This window comes from Rhinocladiella mackenziei, assembly GCF_000835555.1.
Source record: "Rhinocladiella mackenziei CBS 650.93 unplaced genomic scaffold supercont1.2, whole genome shotgun sequence".
Lineage (NCBI taxonomy): Eukaryota > Fungi > Ascomycota > Eurotiomycetes > Chaetothyriales > Herpotrichiellaceae > Rhinocladiella > Rhinocladiella mackenziei.
Window position 1 is genome coordinate 699,368 of NW_013550603.1, and position 26,775 is coordinate 726,142.

The window sequence follows — 26,775 nt, forward strand, 5'->3', positions numbered from 1 at the left end:
GGGCTCGAGCAAGATCTGATGGGCAGAAGGAAAGGAAGAGAGAAAGATGAGCATCTACGATTTGTTCGAGCTCAATCACCTCTAACCCAGAGCTTTGGTATGTTATCGAACTTGAATGTACACAAGCGAGAGAGGAAAGGAAGGTCCATCCCAAAATTTGATGAGCTTTTGGTATTTACTTCAGTCCACCGGTCAGAAGAATACTCTGGCCCGTCAAATATCCCGTCTTGCATATCATGGTCACTATATTGGCACATTCCTGTGGCGTTCCCAATCTCCCCACCGGGATATTCCTCACGTCACCCGGGGTGCCTTCGACGAATTTGGCATTGGGAATCATTCCTGTTTCCCCAATCATCGCTGGTGCAACATCATTGACGGTGATTCCATCCTTTGCCAGCTTTAGCGCCAGGTTTTTGACCATACCAGTGAGTCCGGCCTTGGACGCGGCATAATGACAGCCATTAATACCTCCTCCATAACCTGCTATACTCGACATCATAATTATTCGACCCCACTTCTGCTGTATCATGTACGGTACGGCTAATTTGGCCAGGATAAATGGTGCTCGCAAGTTGATCAAGATTGTGTAGTCCCACTCTTCATAGGGGATGTCCACGATTTGAGGAATTCTCTTCCCGTAACCCGCATTCGCGATGAGGATATCTGGACCGTGGCCATGCTGTGACTCGATCTCGTCGTATAGTCTCTCCATATCTTCCGTCGAAGCCATATCAACTTGATGTGAGGAGATTTTCTGGTCCGATGGCGAGGCCTGAAGTTCGGCAATGAGAGAGTCCACGTGGGCTTTGTTTTTGGAATAGGTCAGGGCGAGATGACAGCCCTGTTGATAAAGATCTCGCGCACAGCCGGCACCGATTCTGTCCCTGTGAGTGGGGTGTCTCAAAAGCTTTTTCCACAACACGTACCCTCCAGATGCGCCCGTGATCAAGGCCAACCGACCTCGTATCTCATTGTCGACAGACATCGTGGGTGCTCGTCGGCGGGATGCTAAGCGCTGAAGCCGGCCGGTATGTTCCTGTATCTGGGACGATCGCAGTCTTGTATTTTGATCCTGCGTTCGAATTCATCGGCTCAACCCTCAGCCTCCTCCCAGCACACCGCAGAGACAAATGGGTACACCAGGGCCGCCACGCGGTGACTGCGCCGATGTTTGCTGGGTGCGGGGAAGCCGCCAGGGCGTGCCTCACCTTTGTCGGCTTTTGACGCGGGTTGCCGACATCAGCCCGAAAATACCGACGCCATCCGCCAGGCGGACAGAACTGCGGCGAGTCGAAGAGGCGGAACACGCCGGGGCTTTCAAAAGAATAGATTTCCCGTCCAATCCACGGGCCAGTTTGTGATATTGTTCGTCTGTTGCCATGGCATTCCCTGGGCTTGAGGGATAAACGCTGCTGGTGCCTGATATCCGGCCATGGGGGCCAGGAGATTGATCCCGTTGCCCGGCATTGGGTCACCGGAGACAAAATCACCCACAGCCTCCAGATCCAGCCAGGAGAAATCATTGGTAGGGCTGTATTGCATATATCCCTGAGCATCGACACGAACGCTACCACTGGACGACAATGGAGTGTCGGACGCAGTTGGTGATTGCCCCGGGCGCGGTCCCGGGGGAGGGCCCTTCGGCGGCTTCATCCACAATAATTCTAGAAGTCGAGCATAGCGTGAACCGGGATCTTGGGCGGAAACCGAGGCTCGTTTGAGAACTTCCATGGCCTGGAAGACCAATTGCCGTACTTGTCGTTCTTCCATGTCTGTCATCACCCCGAATGATCGTGCTTTGTACAGAAAGACGGCCGAATAGATGCTATAGAGATAGTACCTCAACGGCATATACCGTAAGTATTTGCCGGGATCAATTTGCGTGCTGAGCAGCGTCAAATATGCTTTAGCCGCGGCGACACTAGCCCAGATGAATCGGGCGTCGGGCATCGCCCCGACATTGCTGAAGACACATCGCAGGTGGTCCCGGAGAGAGTGCGCATCTGTCTTGGGCTTGCTGGCAATCGCCTGGGATATGGCTGCTTGGAAGACAAACGCGTTGGTGTAAAGGCACAGATACTCGTACGACATCTGCAGAGTGACCTTGATGTAAGGCGAGCATTCCAACCTGCCCCAGGTGGTGTTCCAACGAGCAATGGCTGCGCGAAAATCGTCCACATATTTGACGTAATCTCCCATCAGCATCATCTGTCCACTCGTTCGCATTCCGGAATACAAAACATCGTGGACATTCGAGTAGAGTTGAGTCAAGTCCAGGGTGGCCTGCATGATCTTGGCGTAGTCTTCATCGCCGGGACTGAAGGGCTGGAGCGAAGGGAAGTCCTGAGACGAAAGACCGGTCATCGGTCCTGGTCCGCGAGACCAAAATGCTTTACCAATTCGGACAGATATCAGACGATCGGAGACATAGCAATTGGCCCAAGCCAGACGCTTCCGTCCGTCAATTCTGGCTTCCTCCGCAGATTCTTGTCGGAAGGCGGTTCGATCCAGTCCCAAAAAGTAGCCGGTGCGCAGGGCAATACCAACATGCATCCATGCCGATCGATCTTCTTCACCTCTTCCCACCGCTTCGATTCGGTTTCGCAGGCCTTGCGGCTCCCATTCGGCGAGGAGAAGTAACGCTTCGACCGCTTCCACTTCGCAGTCATGGCCGGCCGCAATTCCGGAAATGAGATCGTGCATATATCGAGAACAGCAAATATGAACGTTGGGCTGCTCAATCAGGTCTTTGGACGAAATAGTGAGCACGGCAGTCAAAAGGTGCTTGTCATTGACGGCGAAAAGATCCAGTTGAGCGGGGTCGAAGTATTTCCGGGGGACCAAAGGCAGGTATGGGTGGTAATGCTCGGCATATCGTCTGACCAGCATCTGGATGATCTCGGCCGTGAGGTAGCCCTCGCGCACCAAACGATATGTCGAGATACCAGCGTGGATTCCATTGATCGATCCCCTGGGCTCAGCTCGGCCGCCATTTTCCATGTTTTGATTCGAAGGATCGCCTTGGTTGTTCCCTTCTCCTGCAACATTCAGGTGGTCTGCTTCCCGATTGGCCACATCCTTCAGGAGCTGCCATGCGTCCGAGGGATTCCTCGGTATGGTATTTCCAATGGTACTGTCGGCGGTGGAGGATGAGTCCTCATCTTCGACAATGTTCACAGCAGGACCGCCATGGGGAGCGCCTACGATGACCGGACCTTGAGAGGTGTCTTGTTGCGGCGACAGTGGAAAGAAGGGCGGAGGATGAGGCTGCGCTTTCGCATTGGCTTCGTGTAGAGTGGTCAACGGTGGATTAGACAAGGAAGACAGCCCCGTAGCTGAAAGATTCTTCTTTCTGACCCGACTGCCGCCGCGGTTGGAAGTCCCGAGCACACAGTCCCGTCCATCCTTTTTGCATCTTCCACACGGAGGTTGACCGCCAGAGGCTTCCCTGTGACGACAGTCAATGAGGACGATGAAGACAATAGCATTCAATGCAGTGCGATTGTAAGGTATTGCCGACGACGGCTATTGTATGTGCTACAGTAGCCGGGCTGAGCAAATGGCAGAGGCGAATGAGGAACCGGGGGTTCCACCAGGCCTGACAATTTTGACACCAACAAAAACAAAGCCGTTAAAGGGTCATACGAAACACAGCGAAATAGGCTTACAGATCACATCGGCTTTTGCGAGCTCGACAGAAAGTGCATGCTCTGGAGACGCGCTTCATAGGCGCAGGAGGACTCTTGTCCGCCATCGGTGGTCGACGGGGTGGAGGATTGGTTCATTCATGGAGAATTGATACTGCTGGTGTTGGAGCCCGTGATGGATTTGACGAGGGCGGATTAGCTCTAGAAACCCAGAACCCGGCATTATCTTATTCGATGAAGGAGACGGCTTTATTGGCTTTGCCGGGCAAAGCTGACTGCCAGGTAAAAGTTATGACCATGTTATGCACGTATTCTGTACCCCAGTCTTGCAGTGGAGGGGAGCTTTGGTGAAGTACCATGTACCCCGAGGCAGAGGAGACCCCTTGCCTGCGCCTGGCCCTGGTCCGCTGACTTGCTGCTTCAAAGCGTTCCCCGCTTTCTCCAGCCGTCGAAATTTTTGCTTTTTGCTTTTTCTTTCTCACTTTTCCGATTGGACATTTTGAAGCTGCATATGATGGGAAGTCAAAGGGCACGGGATGTTGAGAGTCTTCCTAGCTGTCCTCTTGATAATAAGGCTTGATTTTCCTGCCTAATTCTCTGCTCGAGTCGCTGCATATGCCGCTGCGAAGCAAACAAATCCATCCGGAGTGCACGTTACCCAACGATCAGTCTATCGTTGGGCGCCGCCCTCATTACACCATTTGTGATAGCATCTTTGGAAGAGAGACGTTTTCGTACCTAGTAAATCTGGGGCGGTTGGAAACCGTTATCACGTGACCTACTAGAGACGCAAAACCGTGTCCCGGCTTGATTAGAAACATGTCATCAACAGGAAGATGAAATAAGGAAATCAGGTTTCTTTTGGGAAACAAGAAACGCCGTTCGAGTGGATGAACGAAGTAAACGCAACTACTATCTTAGCTAGCAAATTCCTAAAATTGAATCATATATTGCCTGGTTTTACTGGTTCTTTGCTTTTATTTACTCCGTTTACCTGCCCACGCCAACGTCATTTGAAAGTGACCCCTTTGTACCGTTTGAACCTCTCATTCCCTTGATCTCGCACTCTCCTCCAGGGACCCTCAACTCCCTTCCCCCTTTCTTCTTCTCTTTCGGCCACCTTCACTGCCCCCGCACACGCCGCGGCTGCCTGACCAACTCCGGCTTCTCGAGCAGACTTTTTTCCCAGTCGCTCCGTTCGGCGATTTTCAACATGAGTGACGGTATGGACCTCGCCACTGCCGCCGAGATCGCAGATATTCAGGACGACATTGCTCTTAAAATGGGCATTCTCGAATCTCTCGATAACGAAGGAGGCGTCGACACTGATACTGAAGAGAGCAAAAATGTGACGCGATCCGACCTCAAGAAACTGCGCAAGCGTCTTCGGACCTTGCAGGCAGCCTCCACAGACAACGGTAATGCCGAGTCATCGTCCAGAGACAACCTCCACGATATTTCAACGGCCGAAGAGCTGCCCGGCAGTCGTCAGTCACAAGTCACTCACTCCAATTCAATGAATGGATCAAGCTCCCATATGCCCCTTCCGAAGCCTGAATTTGTGAATCGCAAACGACAACGAGGCGACGATGACTTCAGTGACGATCTACCTAACCTTTCCTCCAAGTCTCGTCGCACTACGCCTAGTTCTGCGGCAACTGCGGCTCCATCACCGACGGGTTCAACAGATAGCTTTGACAGTCTCGACCAGGATGACCAACTATTGGACTTACTCTTTGGAAGCTACTCAAGAGAGATGCAGCGAGATCGGGAATATTGGAAGAAACTTGAAGAGCGAAAGAAACAAGAGGAAAGCGATGCGGCATTGGCCAGAAGCCTATCTCAGGATTTGGGTCAAAATGATGGTCTCGCATTCACACCAACGTCTGCGCCTGCTTGTCCCTCGGATTATACACAAGCCTTCTTCCGAACAGATGGCACTATCAACCGGCGTTCCGCCAGTCAATCCACAGAAATTGGCCGAACACCATCCGCAACAAACCAGAGAGAGCTCTCCCCCGGTGGTCAATTCACGACACAAATTTCGCCAGAACCAAGCAGCAGTCGTCTACCAATGGCACAGATGAAGCTCGAGACAACGAACAGCCGGACAACGACGGCAAACATTACGCCCGAGCCAACCATGAGCCGTCAATCGATGCCACACATCAAGCCGGAGCGATGTAGACCTCTGGTGTCTTCCCTTAATTCGGGTGCATCCAACAGCATGACTCCTATCAAAGGTTCAAATATCTGTGGAAACCCGACCACTTCCACCGGCATCAAGACCGAGCCTGTAGACTATGCATCCCCAGCAACCATGCCTGGCGCCTTTCCCGGAACGCCGTCCTATTCGAGCATGGGCGGGAACTCTGTGTACGACCCTGTGCTTCCATCTACGGCTCAGCCGCTCTCGGCCGCTCTCACTCAACCACGTTACCCGATTCAGACATCCATGCCTCCAGTTTCCGATCCCCTGAGTTCACCTTGGGGCGGCTCGCCGTATTCTGATCCTCGACTGTATTCACACTATGCCGATTCAAGTCAAACCAAAGAAGAACTTCAGGATCTTTTGAAGCACATTCGGCCTGACGAAGAGCTGACTGCAGATCAGGTACCTCAACAAACACAACGCTTGAAGGTGACTCTCATGCCGCACCAACTCAGTGGGTTGGCCTGGATGAAGAAGATGGAAGAAGGAACGAACAAGGGCGGAATTCTGGCTGATGAAATGGGCTTGGGAAAGACAATTCAAAGTATTGCCCTGATGCTTGAGCGCCCACCTCCTGAAGACAAGCACAGACCAACCCTGGTGGTGGCCCCCGTGGCGCTGATGCACCAGTGGAGACGAGAGCTGGAGAAGATGGTTCGGTCCAGGTATCGCTTCAACGTGTTCACCCTACATGGAGACACAAGAAAAGCCACCTGGGCTTCGTTGAAGGCCTACGATGTCGTTCTCACGACATATGGTCGACTTGCTTCAGAGCTCAAGAAAAAGTTGGCATGGGAGGACCGGTGGAAGTTGGTGCCCGACGCTCGCCCCTCCACCGCCGAAGACTGTCCTATCCTTGGTGAACGATCCCATTTCCATCGAGTGATTCTCGACGAGGCGCAAAATATCAAAAACAGAAACGCCAAGACTTCCCTGGCGGCTTCTCGCATCGAAGCTGACTACCGATGGGCTCTGTCTGGGACCCCCATGCAGAACAATGTCGAAGAGATGTTCAGCTTGATCAAATTTTGTCGCATCCGTCCTTACAATGATTGGCAACGATTTTCAAGAGACATTTCTTCGGGAATTAAATATGGTAGAGACAGAAGGGAGAAATCCATGGTGACACTTCAGGCGCTCCTTCGTGCAATCTTACTCCGCCGTACCAAACATTCCAAGATTCATGGCCAGCCAATCCTCCAACTTCCTCCGAAGACGATCAAAGAGGAAAGAGTGGTATTCCTTGATCAGGATGAGCTCACATTCTACAAGAGCCTCGAGTCACAAGCCCAAATCCAATTCAATAAATTCATCCAGAGAGGTGGCATCGGACGGAATTATTCCCACGCCCTCGTTCTGCTCCTTCGACTGCGGCAAGCCTGCTGCCACCCACATCTTGTTACCTCGAGCAAGGACTTCATCCAGGTTAATGGCCTGGACACCGATAAATGCTTGTTAAACGCGGCACAGCTTGACCAGCAAGCTGTCAAACGATTGAAACAACAGGACGTATTCGAATGCCCCATCTGTATGGATGTGGACGAAAATCCCTCTCTCTTTCCCTGTGGTCATACACTTTGCAGCGACTGTCTTAGTCGACTAGTCGATCAAGCGGCAAATGATGCCAATGGGTTTCCGTCGTGCCCTAATTGCCGAGCCAAGATCGACGCGGACAAGGTCACAGATATTGAAAGTTTTCTTCGTGTCCATTGCCCCGAGCGCGAAGGTGTCACGCCAGTGGGAAAAAATGAGGACGAATCCGACTCGGATTCTGACTCCGATGATGAGTCTGACAGTTTGGATGAGGGAGAGGATCTACAGGGCTTCATTGTACCCGATGATTGGGAGGAGCAATCAGAGCCAGAGTCGAAGAAGAAACGCGTCTCGAAATCCAAAGCACGAAAGAAGAAATCCAAATCACAAGATATGCCCAAACTCAAGTCATTGGCACAACTTCGAAAGGAGGGATTGAAGAACAAGTCGGCGAAACGTACATATCTCAGGCGATTGCGAAAGGCTTTCCAAACATCAGCCAAGATCAACAAAACTCTCAATTTGCTCGAAGGCATCCGAAATCGTGGGCAGAATGAGAAGAGCATCATCTTTTCCAACTTTACAACGTTCCTGGATTTGCTTGAAGTCCCTCTCTCTGAACACAAAGACTTCAGCAAGTACGTCCGATATGACGGATCAATGTCACCTGCTGATAGAAACGATGCCGTCCTCGAATTCACCGAGAACCCCAATTGCACTGTCATCCTTGTCAGTCTGAAAGCTGGTAATGCGGGCCTCAATTTGACTGCGGCAAACCATGTCATTATGCTCGATCCCTTCTGGAATCCATTTGTCGAGTATCAAGCGGCCGATCGTTGCCACAGAATTGGTCAACGTCGAGAGGTGACTGTTCACCGAGTTTTGATCGGTGAAGCAAATTCTGATGATCCAGGAACTGCTTCTGATACCAATAGCCCTGATCCCGACTCTAGAGGGTTCACGGTCGAAGATCGTATCCTGGCTCTTCAAGAGTCAAAGCGAAAGCTCGTTGAGCAAGCTCTCGATGAGTCAGCTGGTCGAGACGTCGCCCGACTTGGTGTCCGCGAGTTGGGTTACTTGTTCGGTCTCAATTCCTTATAACATCATGCGACCACCTGTTCAAAAGTGACGTGATGATTTCGAGCACATCAGACCCTCATGTTAACAGCTCTTCCAATGCAACATGCCAATCCTGACGCCCTTGGGACTTCACCTATATCAACCTTCCACATTATTAGTTTTCATGATGCCCAAAATTTGGTACACATCTGGCCCACGCCAACGCATTAACGAAAAGAGTTCAAATCAGGAGCTGGGGGCGCCCGGTCATTTCAGGATATTCCACTCTTGCTGGACTATGTAATAGACTCTCCTGTTCAACATAGATAAAGAATTGAGAGCTTAGGCTTGCTGATGAAAGACTGAGCAACAATATCTGACGTTACAGTGTTTCCCGAAACCGCCCTCCCCTTCGCAGACACATTGCAACTTTCTTTCTGTCCAAAGCCAAGACGAAGTGGATCGTACTTTGCCAACTTTGAGTATAATCACACCCTGTTTAATGGACGAATCATTTGTTTGAAGTTGCTTGATCGCCGTATTGCCAATACCGTACACCGATTCTTGTGACGGGTCAACCAAAAAGAGATGCTTGGCAGGCTCAGCTGACAAGCAATCCCACCATGCGAACCGCTTGCCCCTTGCTGTGTCAGCTCTGCCAATTTGATTCTTTGAAGAAAAATCCCTGACAATGCCGAAACGGCGCTCTGAGAGGACTTTCGCGGCTTGCTGGACATGTCGTCGCAGAAACGTGCGTTGTGACAAGACGGTTCCTTATTGCTTGGAATGCAAGCGGCTGCGACTCCGTTGCGAGGGTTACCACAATCGCCTTGTCTGGGTCGACTCTGGGACTGGGGAGTATAGCCCTCAACAACGACGAACATATCCATGCGATCAGACCTGGAAAGGGTATCCGTCATGGACATTGAAAGAGGTCAGCCACCTTATTGACGATTGCGATCGCAAACGATGCCGATGCAAACTGCACCGTGTTCAAAGCCCGTTCGGCGTATTTTTGTATAGGGATCAGATGCCGCAAGGCCTAGGGGAGGAGGGCCAAGTCGAACAGAGCACGCCCGAACCACCGCCGCGCACGGAAACACGTCAAGGCTTCGTCACCCCGACGGCATCTACAATCGACACGAATGACCGGAGTCTCGCAGCTGATAGAACTCCACCCTCCCTCGATGAATTTCCGCTCAGAAGTGTGGCGGATCAAGAGAACAGGAGTGATCTCGACTTCTCTCCGGCGACAAACTGGGCACTCGTCCGGACCGGCGACGTCGAACTCTCCTCAAGCCGGGACTTATCTAATATCCTCATGCTCACTGGATTGACACCGTCTCTATCTCTTACGTCGAGAAGGAATCGCGAAGAAAATGAATTGTTTCATCACTATGTTATTCATACTTCGGTGTTGATGATGCCAATTGATGACGGTCGCAACCCTTGGAAGTCCACTTATCCATCCATCGCAGTACGGGACCGGTCGTCGAGCAGTTCCCGCTCTCTGTACTATGCAATTATGGCGCAATCAACCCTCCATCTGGAGTATCTGCGGACGCCCAACCAATGCCAGAATGACCAAGCAAATGCCCTGCAGTATATGGACGTGGCGATCTGCGAACTGCGGAGAAGCCTAACAAATCCGGCGGAAGATTACAGCGCCGTGCTGGCAGCTCTTCTCACCATCACTCTAGTCGAGCATGTCTTCCTGGGGAAGTCCCAAGGCTGGCGACAACATCTGCAAGGTGCGAAGGGGTTTGTGATCCAGTACCTGCAGCAAAAGCCGTGGATGCTGTCTCACGATGCCTGGATCATCACGCAGAACTTTATACTGTCCATCATCATCGCCCAGACGGTCGGTGACTGTTCGATGACCTTAACCAGCCAATTATCCGAGCTTTTCGACGTTGTGAGCGACGTAACGACAAGGCCGAACTGTGGCTTCACAATCGGCGGGACTGCGGTCCTGCTCAGGGCCCTCTACAAGACTCGTCTCCTTGAGGAGCAAATGGCGGCCCTCGGGTACACACCCGATCCCCAGGGCTTGGATGCAGACCTGCGTCTACAGGTGCAAGATATCGTCCAGCAACTGCAGTGTCCGCTCAGTCACGAGGTTGAGGCGTACCTTGAGCAGTGCGAGCCCGATGACATGGCAGCGCAGCCCCGGGGACGGATGCTAGTGAAATTGCATCTCCATCTCTTCAATCGCGCCGTCATGATCTATCTTTTCCGCGTCGTCCTCAAGTACCCGCCATCGAGCGTGGCTTGGTATGTGTGGGAGGCCCTCACCGACATCCAGACTTTCATCGACATGCATGACGACGGCACGGCAGTGTCTATCTGGCCGGTCTTCATTGCGACTACCGAGGCGTGCACCCCTGAGGCACGGACTCTGGCAAACCATCTCCTGGGTTTCTACAAGGACCAGTGCGGAAATCGGAAAGATTTGCCCCGTGTTGTGAGAGAAATTTGGGAGTACCGCGACAAACTGGCTCTCGAACAACAATGTGACCCAGGCGGCGTGGTTGCAACATGGCGAGAGGCTTTGAGGAGGGCAGATGCTGATTTACTGCTTCTATGATTGCCCGAGGACTAGGTCTTGAGAAGCCATCTCTGCTCTCTTTCCGGAAGACGACCCACGTCGTGGGGCATTCATGGACTCGCTTAGTTATGGAGACCATTTCGCGGCGTCGTTGGCCTATCGTGCTGGACTTCCATTCTCAGAAACATTGAGGTGGGAAGAATCGGCACAGACTAGCGCAGAGACTCAGCCTCTAGAACTATCAACCTCGAACCCACCGGCCAAGAGGGCTGTATCGTTCGTTCCTCGGCGAATCGTCATGGAACTTCCCTTCCCATTCCCTGTCGACCGCTGGTGAACGAAACCTGATCCGGAGCACGGGGTAGAGGCTCCACCTGCTTACTGCACGGTGGCATGGCCAGATCTTGTCGTGGTTCTCGTGTGAAAGGTACGATAACTCCAGAGCTCTGCAGATATGCATCAGATCACAAATATTTAGACCCTCACATCCCCCAAGATAACATTATGTTCACTCTGCAAGGCAAGAGGTCTCTTTGGCTTGATCCCATTTCTGCGACACTGTCCATCCTCACACGGACTCTGGAATCTTGGAGACAATCGGCACGATGGGCCTTGACCAGAACACTTTCCGGGTCAACAGACCCATCAATCAGAATGCGGTCTGTGGATTGTACGTTTCAGAGACCTCACCCGTGCCCTTCTTCCCTTGGCCACTGACGTAGTTGAAACCGCAGGATCCTCTTCTGTCTCCCGGGCATCTACACGGCTCTGACAGGCCTCGGGGCTGGGGGAGGCAAGGCGTCATCGGGCACCGTGGCCAACCAGACCAATGCCATCCTCTACGGGCTGTTCGCTCTGTTCGCCTGCCTAGGTGGGACGATTGTGAACCTCCTACGACCCCGTCTTTCCATGTTTATCGGCAGTTTCGGATACCCACTATATGTAGGAGCCATGTGGTACTACGATCGCACGGGGCATCCTTGGTTCCCACTCTTCGCGGGGGCGGTGCTGGGCACTCTCTGTGGCATTCTCACCACTTGCTGTGGAATGATCGCCATCTCCTACTCTGAAGAGAAGGAAAAAGGACTCGTATGTTGTCCTCCTGCCGATTCCTGCCTGCGGAATGCTGACCCTCCATGTCCCACCATCAGTTCATTGCGATGCAGTGGGCAATTCGGGCTGTTGGAGCAACCACCGCCGCGGCCATCTCCTTGGGCATCAACATTGACAAGACGACCACGTCGGGAGTGGCGGATAGCGTGTACATTGCCTTTGTTGTTATCCAATGCAGCTCGCTCCTGCTCTCAGCGTTTTTGATCGTAGACACCCGCAAGGTCAAGCGCGACAACGGAACCCATCTGGCCATTGTCAAGCAACCAACTTTAATGCACGAGATCAAAGCCCTGGCAAGGTGCTTTGCGGACAAACGTTTGCTTCTCCTAGTCCCCGCTTCGCTAGGCTATGAGATGGCTTTGGCGTTGGTGAGCACCATCAATGGTCAGTCTTTCTTCTCTCCGCAATCACACGATACGAAGATCAGGATGCTGACAGCCCAACACCAGGATTCTACTTCAATCTCCGCACTCGCTCACTGAATAATTTCAGCTTCCAAGTGATTCAACTGCTGGGCCCGATCCTTATGATTCTGGGATTTGATGGTAAACACATCCAGAGCCGCAAGACCCGCGGGCTGCTCGGTGTGGCGATCACGGGCTCTATTGCCGTTGGCGCATGTACCGGCCTGTATGGCTGGTTGGACGTGGTCAACTGGTCCAGTCTCACCGAGGCTCCCAGAACCGACTGGAGCAATCAGCATTACGGAGGCTTCTTCGTCATCTATCTGCTTTACGGCTTGATCTATTCTTGCTTCCAGATGGCCGCGGAATGGATCATTGCCAGTTTGTCCAACGACCCCAGCGTCCTGGCGCAGTATGCGGGTTTCTTTCGCGGCCTCGCCAGTCTCGGTATGTGCCTCTCCTTCATCCTAGCAGCTCAGAAAGTGCCTCAGTACGGCCAGGTGACTTTTCAGTTGATGTAAGTGTCTTCACGTTTCTTCCGCGCTGCAAGGATCTTGGATCACCCGACCGTCAATTAACATGGGTGCTCTCTTAGCCTTTACATTCTCGGCATCATGGGGATGGTCTGTGTGCTGGTCTTCTACGTCACACAATCTAATTACTTTCGTGAGGATAATACCATCGCTCCTCATAACGTCGAGCAAGATGCCTTCGTGAGAGGGAAGTTGACGCAGGAGCAATTGGAGCAAGAATACCAGAAGGAGAAGATCGCGGCCGGCCAAGGCACCCGGCGAGACCACCGGCGAGGATACCATCGAGCACACTCGGGAAGTGAAGGCGTAAGGATTCTCCTGGATATGGCGATGCGGAAAATTAGATGTTTTGGAGATGGAGATCTCTGGGTGACAGGAGAGAAAGATGGCGAGGTAAAGGAGATGGCAGGAGTGCCAGGGAGCTGGATTATCTGACAGTCTTTACATTTAACATGTTGCAAGGCATCCAAGTCGAGTATTCGACGTTACATTGTACAATTGAGTGGGGTTGATCAGACTTGGAATGAACGGAAACAATACGAGGATCCCTTCAACCCACAAATCTTGAAGCATCTAGAGGGCCGCTTCGTAATCCTGAGCTTCCTCCCATACGTTGTGTCACCTATGTGTGATCCGTATTCGGTCCCTTTCGAACGAAATGGCAAAGGAAAATCATCTCTCTGTTGTTAGGCTTCTACTTTTTTATCTGCTTCATGCTCAGGCCTTTACTGTGTAAGGCATAGCATGGACGACGTGCCGGTGTCTGAATTGGGCATGCTTTAGCAAAGACACTAATTAAGTAAGTAGGTCTGAAAATGGAATCCTACAACGATAGGCCGTCCACGTATACATAGCCTTCTATATAGAGGATGGGCCGGTGGAGATGACCGACCGGCGACCTACCGATATCTCCTGTCAACGTCTAGAATTCAAAAAAGTCCATCAGCATTTCCGGACATTCTCTATCGGCTGTGTGATCGCATCGTCGTTGTACATACCATGGCGACTACGTGGCAAGAGACCGCGGTTGTAAGCAATCTCCTTGCTGCTGTCTGTTCCTCTCAAACGAAGCCTGCTGATGAACGCCGGACGATGTCTAGACATTCCAAGTTGCCCTCAAGTCCAAAATCCCGCCGGAATGGGTTCTTCCAGATATGCGGACCACAAGGCCACGCAATATCATGCCTATATTTAAGACTTGCGGTGTCCTGACGGATCGCGAGTTGGAGATCACCGAAGTTGAAGATGCCGTGACGCTTCTGGAGAAGCTCCATTCGAAGACATGGTCGTCTCTCGACGTGACGGTTGCTTTCTGCAAGCGCGCGGCTGTCGCGCAACAATTGATCAACTGCCTAATGGACATTGACTTTGAAAGGGGCATCCAACGCGCCAAGGAATTGGATGAGTATCTGGCTGCAACGGGAAAGTTGGCTGGACCGTTGCATGGGCTACCGGTGAGCTTAAAGGTATTAGTCGGCGCGTCTCTCTCTTCGTTCTCTCCGCCTTGGAAGGCAGTTGAATCCTGATCGCGGACGTATAGGACCTTACACATGTCAAAGGGCTGAAGTACACCCTGGGCATGGTGGCGCTTGCGAACCAGGTTTCTGATACCGATGCGATTGTGGTCCAAACTCTCCGTGAAGCGGGGGCTGTGGTGTACGTTAAAACAACAATGCCACAGACTGGAATGGTAATCCTCTATATCTGTGACCATCAAACGGGATCGGATCGCAGAGTTGACGTCTAGCCATATTGCAGGCCCTTGAAACCACCACCCATCTCTACGGCCGCACTCTGAACCCTTTCAACACCGACCTCGTTTCAGGCGGCTCATCGGGCGGTGAGGGAGCGTTGAACGGCTGTTTGGGCGCCCCCATAGGGGTTGCCACAGATATCGGAGGCTCGATTCGAGCCCCTGCATCGTTCAACGGGCTTTACGCCATCCGCCCCACGTCCCGTCGCTTCAGTTACCTAGGAAATGCCCCTTTTACAGGACAGACGGCCATTCTATCCAGCATTGGCCCGGTTGGTCGAAGTCTACGAGACATCGAGTTGATGCTCAAGGTATGGAATGCCTTTGAACCCTGGTTGTATGACCCGGTGGTCATGGCCAAAAAGTGGGAACATGTCCCTGTCCCAACCAAGGCCACCATCGGTGTTATGTTCTGGGACGAGGTCGTCATGCCGCACCCTCCCGTACAGAGGGCTCTGAAGACCGTGGTCGACAAATTGAAGCGCGCAGGACACGAGGGTATGTATCCCTCATGGAAGACCAAGACCGGCCGACACTGACATCCTGGCACCAGTGGTCGAGATCAAGCCATATACGCACAAGGAGGCTTGGGATTTGGCGGTAAGGCGGCGGCCCAATCAGGGCACTCACTTCCTTCTCCTTCGAAATTCGCACACGCAGTGTCCTGATTCATTCGCAGTTCAAGCAATACTATCCCACGGGAGGGAAAGAGATAAAAGCCCTGTTGGCCCAGTCAGGAGAAGAGCCCGTCCCCTCCGTGGCCAAATTTTTGGCTCGAGCCAGGGAGCTCAGTGTTGACGAGCTGACCCAATGTCACAAGTAAGGCATGAGATTTCTAACCCGGCTTCCACGACAGGGACCAACGACAATACCAGATCGAATATCTCGCTCACTGGAATGCCACCTCGAGCCAGACATCGACAGGGAAGCCGATCGATGCCCTGCTCACACCATCGATGGCGTCGGCGTCGTTTCCTCATGATTATTTACCGTGAGAATTCCCATGTTTCCCTTTCTTCTCATGTCGATCTATAGTTGATACGGATGTTCCTAACTCCTGACAGGTGGTGGGGCTATCTTGCACAGTGGAATCTGCTCGACTATCCTGCTTGCATCCTCCCCGTTGCGCATGTGCAAGCGAGCGACGTGAAAGACGCATCATACCAGCCGATCAACAAGCTCGACCAAGAAGCATACGATATTTACGACCCCTACCTCTTCGAGGGAGCCCCTGTATCACTTCAACTCGTAGGGAGGAGCATGTGCGAGGAAGAGTTACTGTCCGTGGCCATGGCTGTAGACCGCGCGGTCAAAGCGTAGGTGACGAAGAGGTGGACGGAGGCGTTATGCCACCAGATAAGCAGCAACACTGACTCGGACTCTAGTTAGTGACGTCCGAATCCGGCCATCTCGCGACCCGGAACAATCGTCGGGCTGAATGTCTGGGAAGTACATAATAGTATTAATTGTCTTGTCGCCTCGCCTCAAAGCCCGTCCGCGAGGTCTTCGGTTGACGCCGGAAAGCAGCCTTGCGTGAAAAGTTCAAAGCCAATAATGTCGGGCTTGCCAACATTCTACAGGCCAGCGTCGTGGTGGACTTCTGATTTGGGCAAGGGACCAATCTACCCTCTGAACTGGGGGATACACACCTGATGCTAATAGTTGTATCGTTATCGGGAGAAAAGGTAGCAAGGTGGACCGGATTAGCTATCTACATCTCACCAACTCCATCTCTAACGTACATGACCGAGTCAGCACATGTCATGCACCGTACAGGGACTTTGGTGGTACGACGAGTCTCGTCTGGAGCCCGGAGTGGACCAAAGACGCCGCTTCCAATCGTTATGGACTTCCAGACTCAGCAAGGTCCATGGATTGCAGTTATCCAATGAATTTGGTTAGTCGATCCGCCATCGGGTTGGACGAGAGCGAAATACATACAGAGCTGTCCCCGCCCAGCATTCGGTGTCCCATCAGACTTTTGTCTACTTCTCTTGTCCTTCCTGTAGACTGAGAACGAGTCGACGGCGAAGCGTATTTTGCGCAGGTACCTTGTCACTCGTGCGCACCGAGGGCGACGACGTCGCCGTCACCTTTGAACCATCAGCAACATGCCGGCACCAAAAGCCCCGGCGGTCGACGCGACAAGAGAGAAACGGTCTCTCGAGTCCATCCAGTCCGCTGCACACGCACGATACTGTGCCGCGAATCCTCTGTCCGCCAAAGCCCACAAGACGGCAAGCGCCAATCTCCCCGGAGGCAATACTCGCACGGTGTTGTTTTCCCAGCCGTTTCCTCTCGCCTTCCGATCAGGTGCCTGCAACATGCTCACCTCTCTGGATGGACGCTCTTATGTCGACTTCCTCGGCGAGTACAGCGCCGGCCTATTCGGACATTCACACCCGCGGATCCGCCAGGCCATCGCGGGTGCCCTTGACCGGGGCTGGAATTACGGGGCGGAGACGCTGCAAGAGAAGGAGCTGGGATCGAAACTCACCCACAGATTTGCCAGCGCAGGACTGGACTTGGTGCGGTTTACGAATTCGGGCACCGAGGCTAGCACCATGGCCATCGGCACCGCGATCGCCTGGACCGGGCGCAAGAAGATCCTGGTCTTCAGCAATGCATACCATGGCGGCACCGTCTTCTTCCCCATGGACATGTGCATCTGGACCCACTCCAAGTCGTCGAGCCCTCCGCCGTGGAAGTCGGCGGTCCTCCCGCATGAGTTCGTCCCGGCGCCGTTCAACAACATTGCCGAGACCCGGGCGATTGTCGATGCGCTTCCCGGCGACAGTTTGGCGGCGATCATGGTGGAGCCTGTTCAGGGGTCGGGTGGCTGCCGTCCAGCCTCGCGCGAGTTCCTCCGGTACCTGCGCGAGACCGCCGACAGACTGGGTGCCTTGCTGATTGTCGACGAGGTCATGACGTCCCGGCTGGGCCCGTCGGGCCTTCTGGCCACACTGGGGCTGAAGGCCGACCTGATGACCCTGGGCAAATGGATTGGCGGGGGCATGTCATTTGGGGCCTTTGGTGGCCGACGAGACGTGATGAACATGTACAATCCCGCGCTCGGGCCGAAGGAGGGACTTCTCCATCCAGGCACCTTCAACAACAATGTCTTTTCCATGTCGGCCGGCATCGTCGCTCTGGATGTTTTCAGCCCGGAAAAGGTCACAGAGCTCAACGCGCGCGGCGACCGCATGAAAGCCGCCATTACGCAGCGCCTTGTCGACGTGGGTCTCTATCCTGCCGAGCACGAAAACTATCTCCAAGACGTGCTCGAGATGGATAGTTTTCGTGGAGATGGCACGACGGAATTGTACACGGGCAACGAAAGCAGCGACGGCCGCCCGCTCCCCCTCCCGCTCCCCAGGGTCTTCATTGCCAGCCGTGGAAGCATGTTGAACCTCCGGTTCACCGGCCGCGATGCGTCGGTGTGGCACAATGTATACTATCACTTCATGTTGGAAAAGGGCATTTACCTTGCCAGTCGAGGATACACGCCTCTCAACCTCTGCGTGAGCGACGAGGACGTCGACACGTTTGTGGAAGCAGTTGAGGAATTTCTGGTCCTACACGTGCATGACTTGATAAGACTCAATTCGAACCTGTGGCAGGAAAAAGATTGTCAGTAGTCGGGGGGAGGAGAAAACGCTCTTTGAGATAGTATGACCCCAATACCAACTCCAAACGACATGGAACAAACAATGTGTAGGTAGGGAGATAGCGCTGAAGGTCCGTGTCCAAGTCCCTTGGGTTCTGAGTCTTCGCTCTAGCAGAATGAACAGAATGCAGAACCTACATTTCAGGACCTTGCCTTGTTTGGTGATCCTTAGGCTGTTGCAGTCGTTTGCGGCGGCGAGGTGGGATAGGCTTTTCGACAGGAGGCTGCTGTGCTGTGGTCGGTGGTAGAATCTGAGCACGTATGATCTGACCTGTACGAGCATTCGACTTTCGTCTCTTAGGTTTCGAGGTCCTGGATGAGGAATTCGGACTGAGGAGAGACTTGTGCAACTTGAATTGAATGAGTGCTCTGTTCTCCACCTGCTTGTTGCGCTCCAGTAAACCTCTCATACAACATTAACCGGAAGTAATGATCTAGCTATCGCCTAGATTCTTTCATACTGTAGTAGCATCCATTCAAGACGGAGCAAAGTGTCAATCCAACAGCTGAAAGTCAATTGGGAAGGTGTGGCCGGAACCGGTTGAAGACCTCCACATTGGCCCATATATTCATTGCCACTCGTCAACACATAACGTGCTGGAACGATCTGCTTATTTATTACCGGTGTGAAAAATGTGTTGAAGACTAGTGTGAAAGATGCCAAGGCGCTAGTAACTAGGAACAAAAGCGGCCTTCGACACGCCCTCACTTAGTTAGCTACCTATACAATTCCACTAGATATTTTACACTAACCTAATCTATGAACAATCGCGGCCGTTTTATAGACGCCGTCCTTGGCGTCTTGGCCAGAATCACACCAGAGTTCCTTTCCAAGACCCGTACGGTATCAGGATAAAATTCGCTCGTTTGTGATTCGTAGCTGGAGTATATAGCTTGACCTAGTTATTTCCTTAGCTTATTGTGGGAGAAAGTTGCAATGTGTCTAAGGGAGAAGCGGTTTCGGGATCGGCTGTGTACAAAACAGACTTGCTCCATGAAATGAAAATGCTTGGTCTTCCTCTTCTTTGCCCCCCCTCTTTTTTTTTTTCCCCTGCTTTGTACAATGCCCATTCATTCTTTGTTTACTGACACAGAGCAGCTCATCGTGTGGCCTATGCTATGGCAGCGAACGATGGCAATCGGACTGAGCCACCACTGAATGCCTTGTTACTTCAAGCGTTCCTTTGTTGAAATAATGGTGATTCTTTATTACAATGCTACATGCACTGCAATAGAGCCACGGTGATATATATAGAGTGTGTTGTCATCCAGTGGCAGCAGATGCAGTCTCCACTGGTCATCATTTCGTTCCTCCTTTTGTCATCATTGCCAACCTTAGGCCCCGCAGGATGTATCACCTAACCCTTTCCATTCTCCAACTCCGACCGAAAAAGCCCTCTTTAACCCATCAGCATCATGGGGGAACCTGCTCCAGCTTATTAAGGACGACAGACCCGTCGGGTGTAAGAATAATCATTCCTGGATCTCAATGAGAGCAAGTGAGACGGAACTCGAAAGATGAGACTTTGAACAAGACATAATTTTATACATTCAAATTCGAAATTTTTCATCATGCTGCTGTGGAACATGTGGTTCGTATATTTATTTCATCCCTGGTCTAGGGTCCAGGCTCTTGGCCAATGTACTCGGGCGCTTCCAGCTCTCCTCGCTCACCTTCAGCGCCAACAACCAAAACACGACTCAGCTCGGTCTCAATCTCCTTTTTCCTCCTCTCCCACTCGTCGACCATTGCCAGTTTCGCCTTCAACTCGCCGATCTCCTTATCCATGCCCGACTTCTCCTGCTCCGTACCGATGCGGACCATTTCCCAATCATATCCCTCCTCGCCGAGCCCCAAGATGAGGTTGAAGGTGTGATATTTCCTGAGACTAGCGCGAGTGGAGAGGGTGATAAGCGTGATACCTCGGTCCTTGCAGCGTTCGTACAGCAGGCCCTCGACGTCAGAGGAGACGGCGGAGGTGCCTTCGTCTAGGAAAGCGTATCGTGGCTCATGATACAGGAGTCGGGCGATGGCCATACGCTGCTTTTCTCCACCGGAGAGCACGTCTTTCCATTCCTTACGTGTATCCCATCCGCCTTCACGGGCGAGGAGGTGGCCTAACTTCGCTTCCTCGAGGATGCGTTCCAATTCGCTGTCTCGGCGTTGGTTTTCGCTCATGTCGATTTCCGTGTGTGGATAGATCACTTGGTCTCGTAGAGTGCCGATGCTGAGATAGGGCCGCTGAGGAAGGAACATTATTCCGTCCTGACCGTTGTTGCGCGGGCGAGAGACCAGGCCGCGGTAGACGGGCCAGAGTCCGGCGACGATGCGAGCAATGGCGGATTTGCCTACGCCGTTGCTGCCGGAGATGAGGAGGTGTTCGCCGCTGTGGACGACGAAGGAGAGAGATTCAATGAGTTCATCACCACCATAGGGGTACAGTGCTGGAGCCACAATTGGAACATCTTCGAGACGTACACCATCGAATCCGGCGTAAGTGGTTCCCTGGACGTCGGCGAGGGAATAGAGTTCTATACTGCCTGGACTTCGACGATGGGAGGGCGCGTAAGCATTCGCGTGCACGCGGTGCAGTGTCGATATCAGTTGATATACTCGTGAGGTGTAACCGGCCAGTTCAGAGAGGTCTTTGATACTGTACATCATACGCCCACCGGCATCGGCCAGTGAAAGCATGAGTCTCTTGTTTGTAATGAAGTCTTTCATATGTGATCGTTCCCTCGAAGATTCGGTGGTTCCTGCCCCTGCAGACCCAGAGGCTTCGAGAAGAGAGTCCAATCCAGCCCAGGCTGGGAGGTACACCGGGATGGAAGTGATAATGTATCCAAATGCGGACCAGGAGTATTTCAAGATGAAGTCTTCCAGCATATTGTACCGGACCTTCACGTTGTAAATTCCCTCCATCCAACTTCGAAGTTCCTTGAAAGATTTGTCCAAGTAAACTTTTTCGACATCCGCACCTCCATAGAACGCGACTTCCTCGGCATTGGCGATCAAGCGAGCGTGAAGGGCGCGAAATTCGCCTTCCTTTTTGCCTTCGACTGCTTTTAATTTTCCAAACGGCGGAGACAGCCTACGAAGGAGAGTGGCAGTTGCGAAGTAGTTGGACACCAGGCCGGTCAAGGCGAGGGGACCCAATGACCGATATAGCTGGTAATTGAAGACAAAAATGTCCACAAGTGGTTTTCCTAAAGAAGAATATAATGATGCTGCTGCTGTACAGAAGAGTGTGAGATCTTGAGTGATGAATTGGTCCGCGCCTGGACCGACTCCGCCGTCCAAATTGGTGAGCTTGTAATAGTTGAGATTCGAGTTCAAATACAAATCATGTATGTACCGTGTCAATCTGGTGCGGAAGGCGATGGAGATTTTGGATTGCAAGAATTTGATCATGGCGTTGGTGTACGAGGCCGATGTGCCTACGAATAACCAGCGAAGAATTCCGATCAGAAAGGATTTTCCTTGACCCGCGACCAAATCTCGCACGATGGCACCGTCTAGTCTCGCAACGACCAGGGATAGATATGTTCTCAGAATAAGAAAGACACCATGGCTGAGGAGGAGGGCAGTCTCTTTGCTCCGGAATCGCGGAATCATAATATTCAACAGACTGAGGAATTGGTGGAGGAAGGCCAGGTTGAGACCCGGCTTCGTCTGAGGAGGCGGTCCGTATGCGGGTGTAGATGCACCGTTTCCCATCCGAGTGGCTCGCAGAGGAGTCAAGAATAGTCGCCGATGCGCATCGAAAGTTGTCGGTCGCGTAGGATAGATGGTGACTTTGGAGGTCGTATTGCCCTTGGGAACATATATGATGCGCTCACCACCTTTGCCTCGAAGGCCGCTGTTCTTCCTAACCAATCTTTGTCCTTGAGCCTTCTCTTTCGATCTCTCTTGCCACCACCTGTAGCCTCCATAGCTGGTGGATATCATTGAAATGAGAAGAGCTGACGCGGCAGCAAGTTTCACCGATCGTGGAGTTCGGCGGATTTGAGATTTTAGGAGGCTGAGGTAGTGACGGTAGAGGACCATCAACGGGTCCTCCTTGGACTGAATCGCCATCTTTGAGAAAAGGAAGATGAAATTAATGGCGAGGGCGAATCGTTCATTAGGGAGATTGGTCCGAGGTCATGATATCGATGGCCGGTCTCTCAGACGAAGTTACTTCAAGTAGAGGGCAAACAGGATGTACACTGACGCAACCTCTAAGGACGATGCCGGGCCACACGTACGGAGTATGAAAGAAGGTAGGTTGTATGTATTTGGATGACGTCCGAGCGGGATGCGGCATCCTTTTGTTCCTGCAAAAAATGCATGTGAAAGAGTTGCCGAGGTCTTTGTAGTACGGTGGTTATCCGGTTTATACATTCATCAATTGCTGTCTATCGAGGTATCATGGTCTATATTTCATCTCAATTCATCACAAGTGGCCATTAAGCTTGCCCTTCTGTTCAGGTATCGGTGTCAACAATGAGCCTGTCTCTACTGCATTCTCCATATTGCGCAGCACCAACAGTTCCATCTCCCGTTGCGTTTCGTAGGTGTTGGTCCCAATATGGGGCACGATGAAGATTTTGTCGTTGGTTAAGAGGCCTTTCTCGACCTTGGGTTCTTCCTCGAATACATCGAGCCCTGCAGATGCCACTTTCCCCCTCTCCAGCGCTGCAACCAGATCTTTTTCGTTGATCAGGGCGCCTCGAGCCGTGTTGACAATAACCACCCCCTCTTTCATCTTTGCGAACTCTGGAGCCGAAATGATGTGACGGGTTTCGGCATTGAGGGAGAGGTTCAAACTCAGAATGTCCGACTGTGCCAGCAATTCATCAAAGGTGAGATAAGTCGCGTTGCCTTCGAGTTCTTTGGGCAGTCGAGATCTGTTGTGATAGGCAATCTTCATCCCAAATGCTCGTGCCCGCTGGGCCATGGCCTGTTCCGGGTCAGTCGGTCGGGTCCCACAGGCCGCGAATTGCGAACTTACTCTACCAATGCCACCCATACCCAGGATACCCAGTACTTTGCCCTTCGGATCATGTCCTATGGGTGTCTTCCCTCTCCATCGTCCTTCTCGGATGGCTGTCAAAGGTATCCAGGCTTGTCTAAGAGCACCCAACATCAAGAAAATACCAATATCTGCGGTGGCATCGTCGACGGCGACCGGCGTACTGGAGACTTTCAATCCTTTCTGAGTGCAGGCCTCCACATCAATGTTGTCGTATCCCGCGCCGTTGTGGCAGATGTACTTGAGAGATTTTGGCAAGGCGGACACTAATTCTTGGTCGAAGGGCCCTGTCTCTGAGGTCGATTGATTGGAACGGTAGAGAGCAACCACATCATTGTATTCACCATTCTTGCAATTGGAGAGAAATCGATCGCGGGTTCCCTGCCGGAATTCTTTCAGAATGTATTTGGAGCCATACTCTTGCCATTCTTTATTTGAGTGTGTCAAGCCGCCGATGAGAAGGACCGCGGGTTTCGTCATGACGTTTAGAAGGGTGTAACAGGGCTGTGTAGGTGCTGAGGGATTTCTCTAACGCTCGGTATTCAGATTCGGGGAGATCTATTGCAGCGACTGGGTTCTAAATAGAATGATGCAAAGAAGAAGGGAGGGTGAAATAAAAAGAAGCCAGGCACCAGAAACAGTTCACTCGCATAAAGATTGCTTCACTTTATTTTCGGCGCAAGGAGGGATCTTGCAAAAGATATTTCTCTATTCAATCACTCGGTGCCATCCCTGTCTACCCCGGTGTCGCCAAATGGCACTCGCAATACCGGTTTCGGTGGCGTGGTCGGCGTTTGAAAAGGGAGAAAATGAGTTTGATTGAACCCCTCGATGCACTATTCCCCGCGCGGCACTTCTGCTTTTAAGACTACTTGGAAGTCAATTGCCGCCTCTCGCCCTCGATTCTTCATTGTCATGCTTCTTCAAAACCCCCACTCTGACTTTAACCGGGGCGTATTTGCTGTTCGATCCCCCCCCCCCCCCCCCCCCCCCCCCTTTTTTTTTTTTTTTTTTCCTTTTCCCCCCCCCCCCCCCCCCCCCACACACAGAGTCCGACATGGGCTCAAGGTTTAACGGCAACTGGCTGCTCCTCTTCGCCGAAGATTACTTGAATGGAAGCCTAGGTGGAGACAACTTCTCGGATGGGAAACATTCATCCCCCAAGATTCGGAGAAAATCCCGCGTTGAAGGGTCCTTGGTATCGGCGACATTGACATTCACCCAGTCTCAAAATCCAATGCCAACATCTAATTCTTCGCTTATCGTCTCGTGGTTGATATCCAAACGTATACAAGGAAAAATAAAAAGTAAAAATCAGAGTTCACAAGAGCAAGATATCCAATCATCCGGGAAATGGCTCCTACAGATAGCGTACAAGCGCTCGTGCTCCACGGTGCGAAAGATTTGAGGTTGGTCAGTGAACAAAACATCCTGCAACAAGCCGTTCCGGGGAATACAATATTGATGATGCTCATCCCCCACAGGAAACCAGACCACAGCCTCCTCTTCGCCCAGGGGAAGTCCAAATAGCAGTCAAAGCCACTGGGCTTTGCGGCTCTGACTTACATTATTATCATCATGGTCGAAATGGCAACTTTGTCATTCAAGCACCTCTGGTTCTAGGCCACGAAGCATCGGGAATTATCACAGCGGTTCCAGAGGCGCCAAACGGAGTCACCGCCGGAACAGTCCCTTCGTCAAGTCTCCAGGTTGGGGACCGAGTAGCCATGGAAGTAGGATTCCCTTGTCGATCATGCTCTCTGTGTACCAGTGGTCGATACAACCTATGTTCCAAAATGTCGTTTAGATCATCAGCCAAAACCTTCCCTCACGCTGACGGGACTTTGCAAACCGTAATATCACAACCAGCCAGCATGTGTTACAAACTGCCAGAAAATGTCACTTTTGAACAGGGTGCCCTCGTCGAGCCTTTGGCCGTCTCCCTGCATGGCATTAACCGAAGCCAAACGGCGGGTTCCGGGTGCGGAGTCCCTCTGACCGGTTCAACCGCCTTGGTTTTGGGGGCTGGTGCCGTTGGAATATTGACTGCTGCCTCTCTGTCGGTGGCTGGAGTGTCCGAGATTGTCATTGCCGATATCGATGCTCCGAGATTGAAGATTGCGGCAGACCTCGGCGGTGCAAAATACAAACTGAAAACATACCTTCTGCCCCGAAGAGCACCGGCTCCGACCATCGACGAGACGTTGGCTGGCACCCAGGAACTCGCTGCAGAAGTGTGCAAATCTGCCGGCTTGGAATCTGGGTTTGATCGAGTGTTCGAGTGCACCGGTGTACAGTCTTGCGTCCAGTTAGGCATCTTTGCAGCGACAGCAGGAGGTAAGTTGGTCCTGGTTGGAATGGGAACACCGACGCAAACTTTGCCATTGGGAGCTGCGGCACTTCGGGAAGTGGATATCATTGGTGTTTTCCGATATGCGAACTGTTATCCTGCCGCCATCGCGCTGTTTGCTAGTGGCAAGTTGGACGGGGTCGCGGAGGATCTCGTCACTCATCGGGTTGCTCTCGTAGATGGGGAGAAGGCATTCAGATTGGCTGCCAATCAAGCCAGAGAGGGAGAAGACGAGGGGAGAGTACCTGTGAAGGTGGTCGTCACATCGTGATCATATATAATCATGCTTGTTCGATGTTGGAGGTATTTGGAAATGCTTAACACTGGAGTACGGGGTCAACAGCACATATTGGGATCCCGATGAATTAAAATGGAGTCTTCCTCGAGGCTGAAACTTGAGAGATGCAGAGTTGCATCCGTGAGGCTGACAAGGCTGTTTGCTCCATACTTCGTACTTGGCCTTCCAGGCCCTCCACCCAAGCGCGTCGCGTACCGAACGCGTAAACTTCGTGTGCAGCCTGACTAAAAATATGGGCGAGTGTGTACAGAAATGGATGAAAATGTACACCGCAAGTAAAATGAGCCCCTATGCCTCTGAAAGCGAGCCTCAGCATAGAATACTTGGAGTCATCACAGGATGGTAACTCATTTGATCTTGACGTCTATGGCCTCGCTTGTGCACGTCACCACCTTTTCAATGGATGCAGACTTTTGATCCAAATTTGCGCAAAGTCTTGTAGCGATTCCCTTCGTCAGCGGCCATAGCCCTAATAAGTTTGGTGTGGGACTTGGTCAGGCCCATGAGGATTCTAGGCTGTTCGAAGAACGTCTAAATCGGTGTGAGTGGAAAAGAAAGAGCTCTGTAGCTGAGAGCCAAGTTCCTCACCACGAAGTTTGAGATCCAGTGGCCAAACACACCCACCGCATTAGCTCTGTTG

At 52.2% G+C, this 26,775-nt stretch overlaps 10 protein-coding genes across 10 annotated transcripts; 6 read left to right on the forward strand and 4 right to left on the reverse strand.

Moving 5' to 3' along the window:
- Nucleotides 1–175: 175 nt before the first annotated feature.
- Z518_02053 (uncharacterized protein) lies at nucleotides 176–988 on the reverse strand (the record flags this gene model as incomplete). The annotated part of the gene is made up of 2 exons (XM_013419082.1): nucleotides 176–881; nucleotides 930–988. 2 exons carry the CDS (start codon nucleotides 986–988, stop codon nucleotides 176–178), a joined length of 765 nt encoding a protein of 254 aa, XP_013274536.1.
- Nucleotides 989–1,320: 332 nt separating this feature from the next.
- Z518_02054 (uncharacterized protein) lies at nucleotides 1,321–3,757 on the reverse strand (the record flags this gene model as incomplete). Its single annotated transcript, XM_013419083.1, has 2 exons — nucleotides 1,321–3,451; nucleotides 3,672–3,757. 2 exons carry the CDS (start codon nucleotides 3,755–3,757, stop codon nucleotides 1,321–1,323), a joined length of 2,217 nt encoding a protein of 738 aa, XP_013274537.1.
- A 1,106-nt stretch (nucleotides 3,758–4,863) lies between these two features.
- On the forward strand, nucleotides 4,864–8,496 carry Z518_02055 (uncharacterized protein; the record flags this gene model as incomplete). Its single annotated transcript, XM_013419084.1, has 1 exon — nucleotides 4,864–8,496. One exon carries the CDS (start codon nucleotides 4,864–4,866, stop codon nucleotides 8,494–8,496), a length of 3,633 nt encoding a protein of 1,210 aa, XP_013274538.1.
- Nucleotides 8,497–9,145: 649 nt separating this feature from the next.
- Nucleotides 9,146–11,041, forward strand: Z518_02056 (uncharacterized protein; the record flags this gene model as incomplete). Its single annotated transcript, XM_013419085.1, has 1 exon — nucleotides 9,146–11,041. One exon carries the CDS (start codon nucleotides 9,146–9,148, stop codon nucleotides 11,039–11,041), a length of 1,896 nt encoding a protein of 631 aa, XP_013274539.1.
- A 566-nt stretch (nucleotides 11,042–11,607) lies between these two features.
- On the forward strand, nucleotides 11,608–13,487 carry Z518_02057 (uncharacterized protein; the record flags this gene model as incomplete). Its single annotated transcript, XM_013419086.1, has 5 exons — nucleotides 11,608–11,672; nucleotides 11,737–12,091; nucleotides 12,154–12,499; nucleotides 12,565–13,036; nucleotides 13,115–13,487. 5 exons carry the CDS (start codon nucleotides 11,608–11,610, stop codon nucleotides 13,485–13,487), a joined length of 1,611 nt encoding a protein of 536 aa, XP_013274540.1.
- Nucleotides 13,488–14,051: 564 nt separating this feature from the next.
- On the forward strand, nucleotides 14,052–16,125 carry Z518_02058 (uncharacterized protein; the record flags this gene model as incomplete). Its single annotated transcript, XM_013419087.1, has 8 exons — nucleotides 14,052–14,081; nucleotides 14,153–14,518; nucleotides 14,593–14,742; nucleotides 14,811–15,303; nucleotides 15,359–15,405; nucleotides 15,485–15,624; nucleotides 15,662–15,796; nucleotides 15,870–16,125. 8 exons carry the CDS (start codon nucleotides 14,052–14,054, stop codon nucleotides 16,123–16,125), a joined length of 1,617 nt encoding a protein of 538 aa, XP_013274541.1.
- A 791-nt stretch (nucleotides 16,126–16,916) lies between these two features.
- On the forward strand, nucleotides 16,917–18,443 carry Z518_02059 (uncharacterized protein; the record flags this gene model as incomplete). The annotated part of the gene is made up of 1 exon (XM_013419088.1): nucleotides 16,917–18,443. The coding sequence occupies one exon, from the start codon at nucleotides 16,917–16,919 to the stop codon at nucleotides 18,441–18,443; it is 1,527 nt and encodes a 508-aa protein (XP_013274542.1).
- Nucleotides 18,444–20,090: 1,647 nt separating this feature from the next.
- Z518_02060 (uncharacterized protein) lies at nucleotides 20,091–22,550 on the reverse strand (the record flags this gene model as incomplete). The annotated part of the gene is made up of 1 exon (XM_013419089.1): nucleotides 20,091–22,550. One exon carries the CDS (start codon nucleotides 22,548–22,550, stop codon nucleotides 20,091–20,093), a length of 2,460 nt encoding a protein of 819 aa, XP_013274543.1.
- A 358-nt stretch (nucleotides 22,551–22,908) lies between these two features.
- Nucleotides 22,909–23,967, reverse strand: Z518_02061 (uncharacterized protein; the record flags this gene model as incomplete). The annotated part of the gene is made up of 2 exons (XM_013419090.1): nucleotides 22,909–23,415; nucleotides 23,467–23,967. The coding sequence occupies 2 exons, from the start codon at nucleotides 23,965–23,967 to the stop codon at nucleotides 22,909–22,911; spliced, it is 1,008 nt and encodes a 335-aa protein (XP_013274544.1).
- Nucleotides 23,968–24,840: 873 nt separating this feature from the next.
- Nucleotides 24,841–26,108, forward strand: Z518_02062 (uncharacterized protein; the record flags this gene model as incomplete). Its single annotated transcript, XM_013419091.1, has 2 exons — nucleotides 24,841–24,900; nucleotides 24,972–26,108. The coding sequence occupies 2 exons, from the start codon at nucleotides 24,841–24,843 to the stop codon at nucleotides 26,106–26,108; spliced, it is 1,197 nt and encodes a 398-aa protein (XP_013274545.1).
- Between the last annotated feature and the right edge of the window lie 667 nt (nucleotides 26,109–26,775).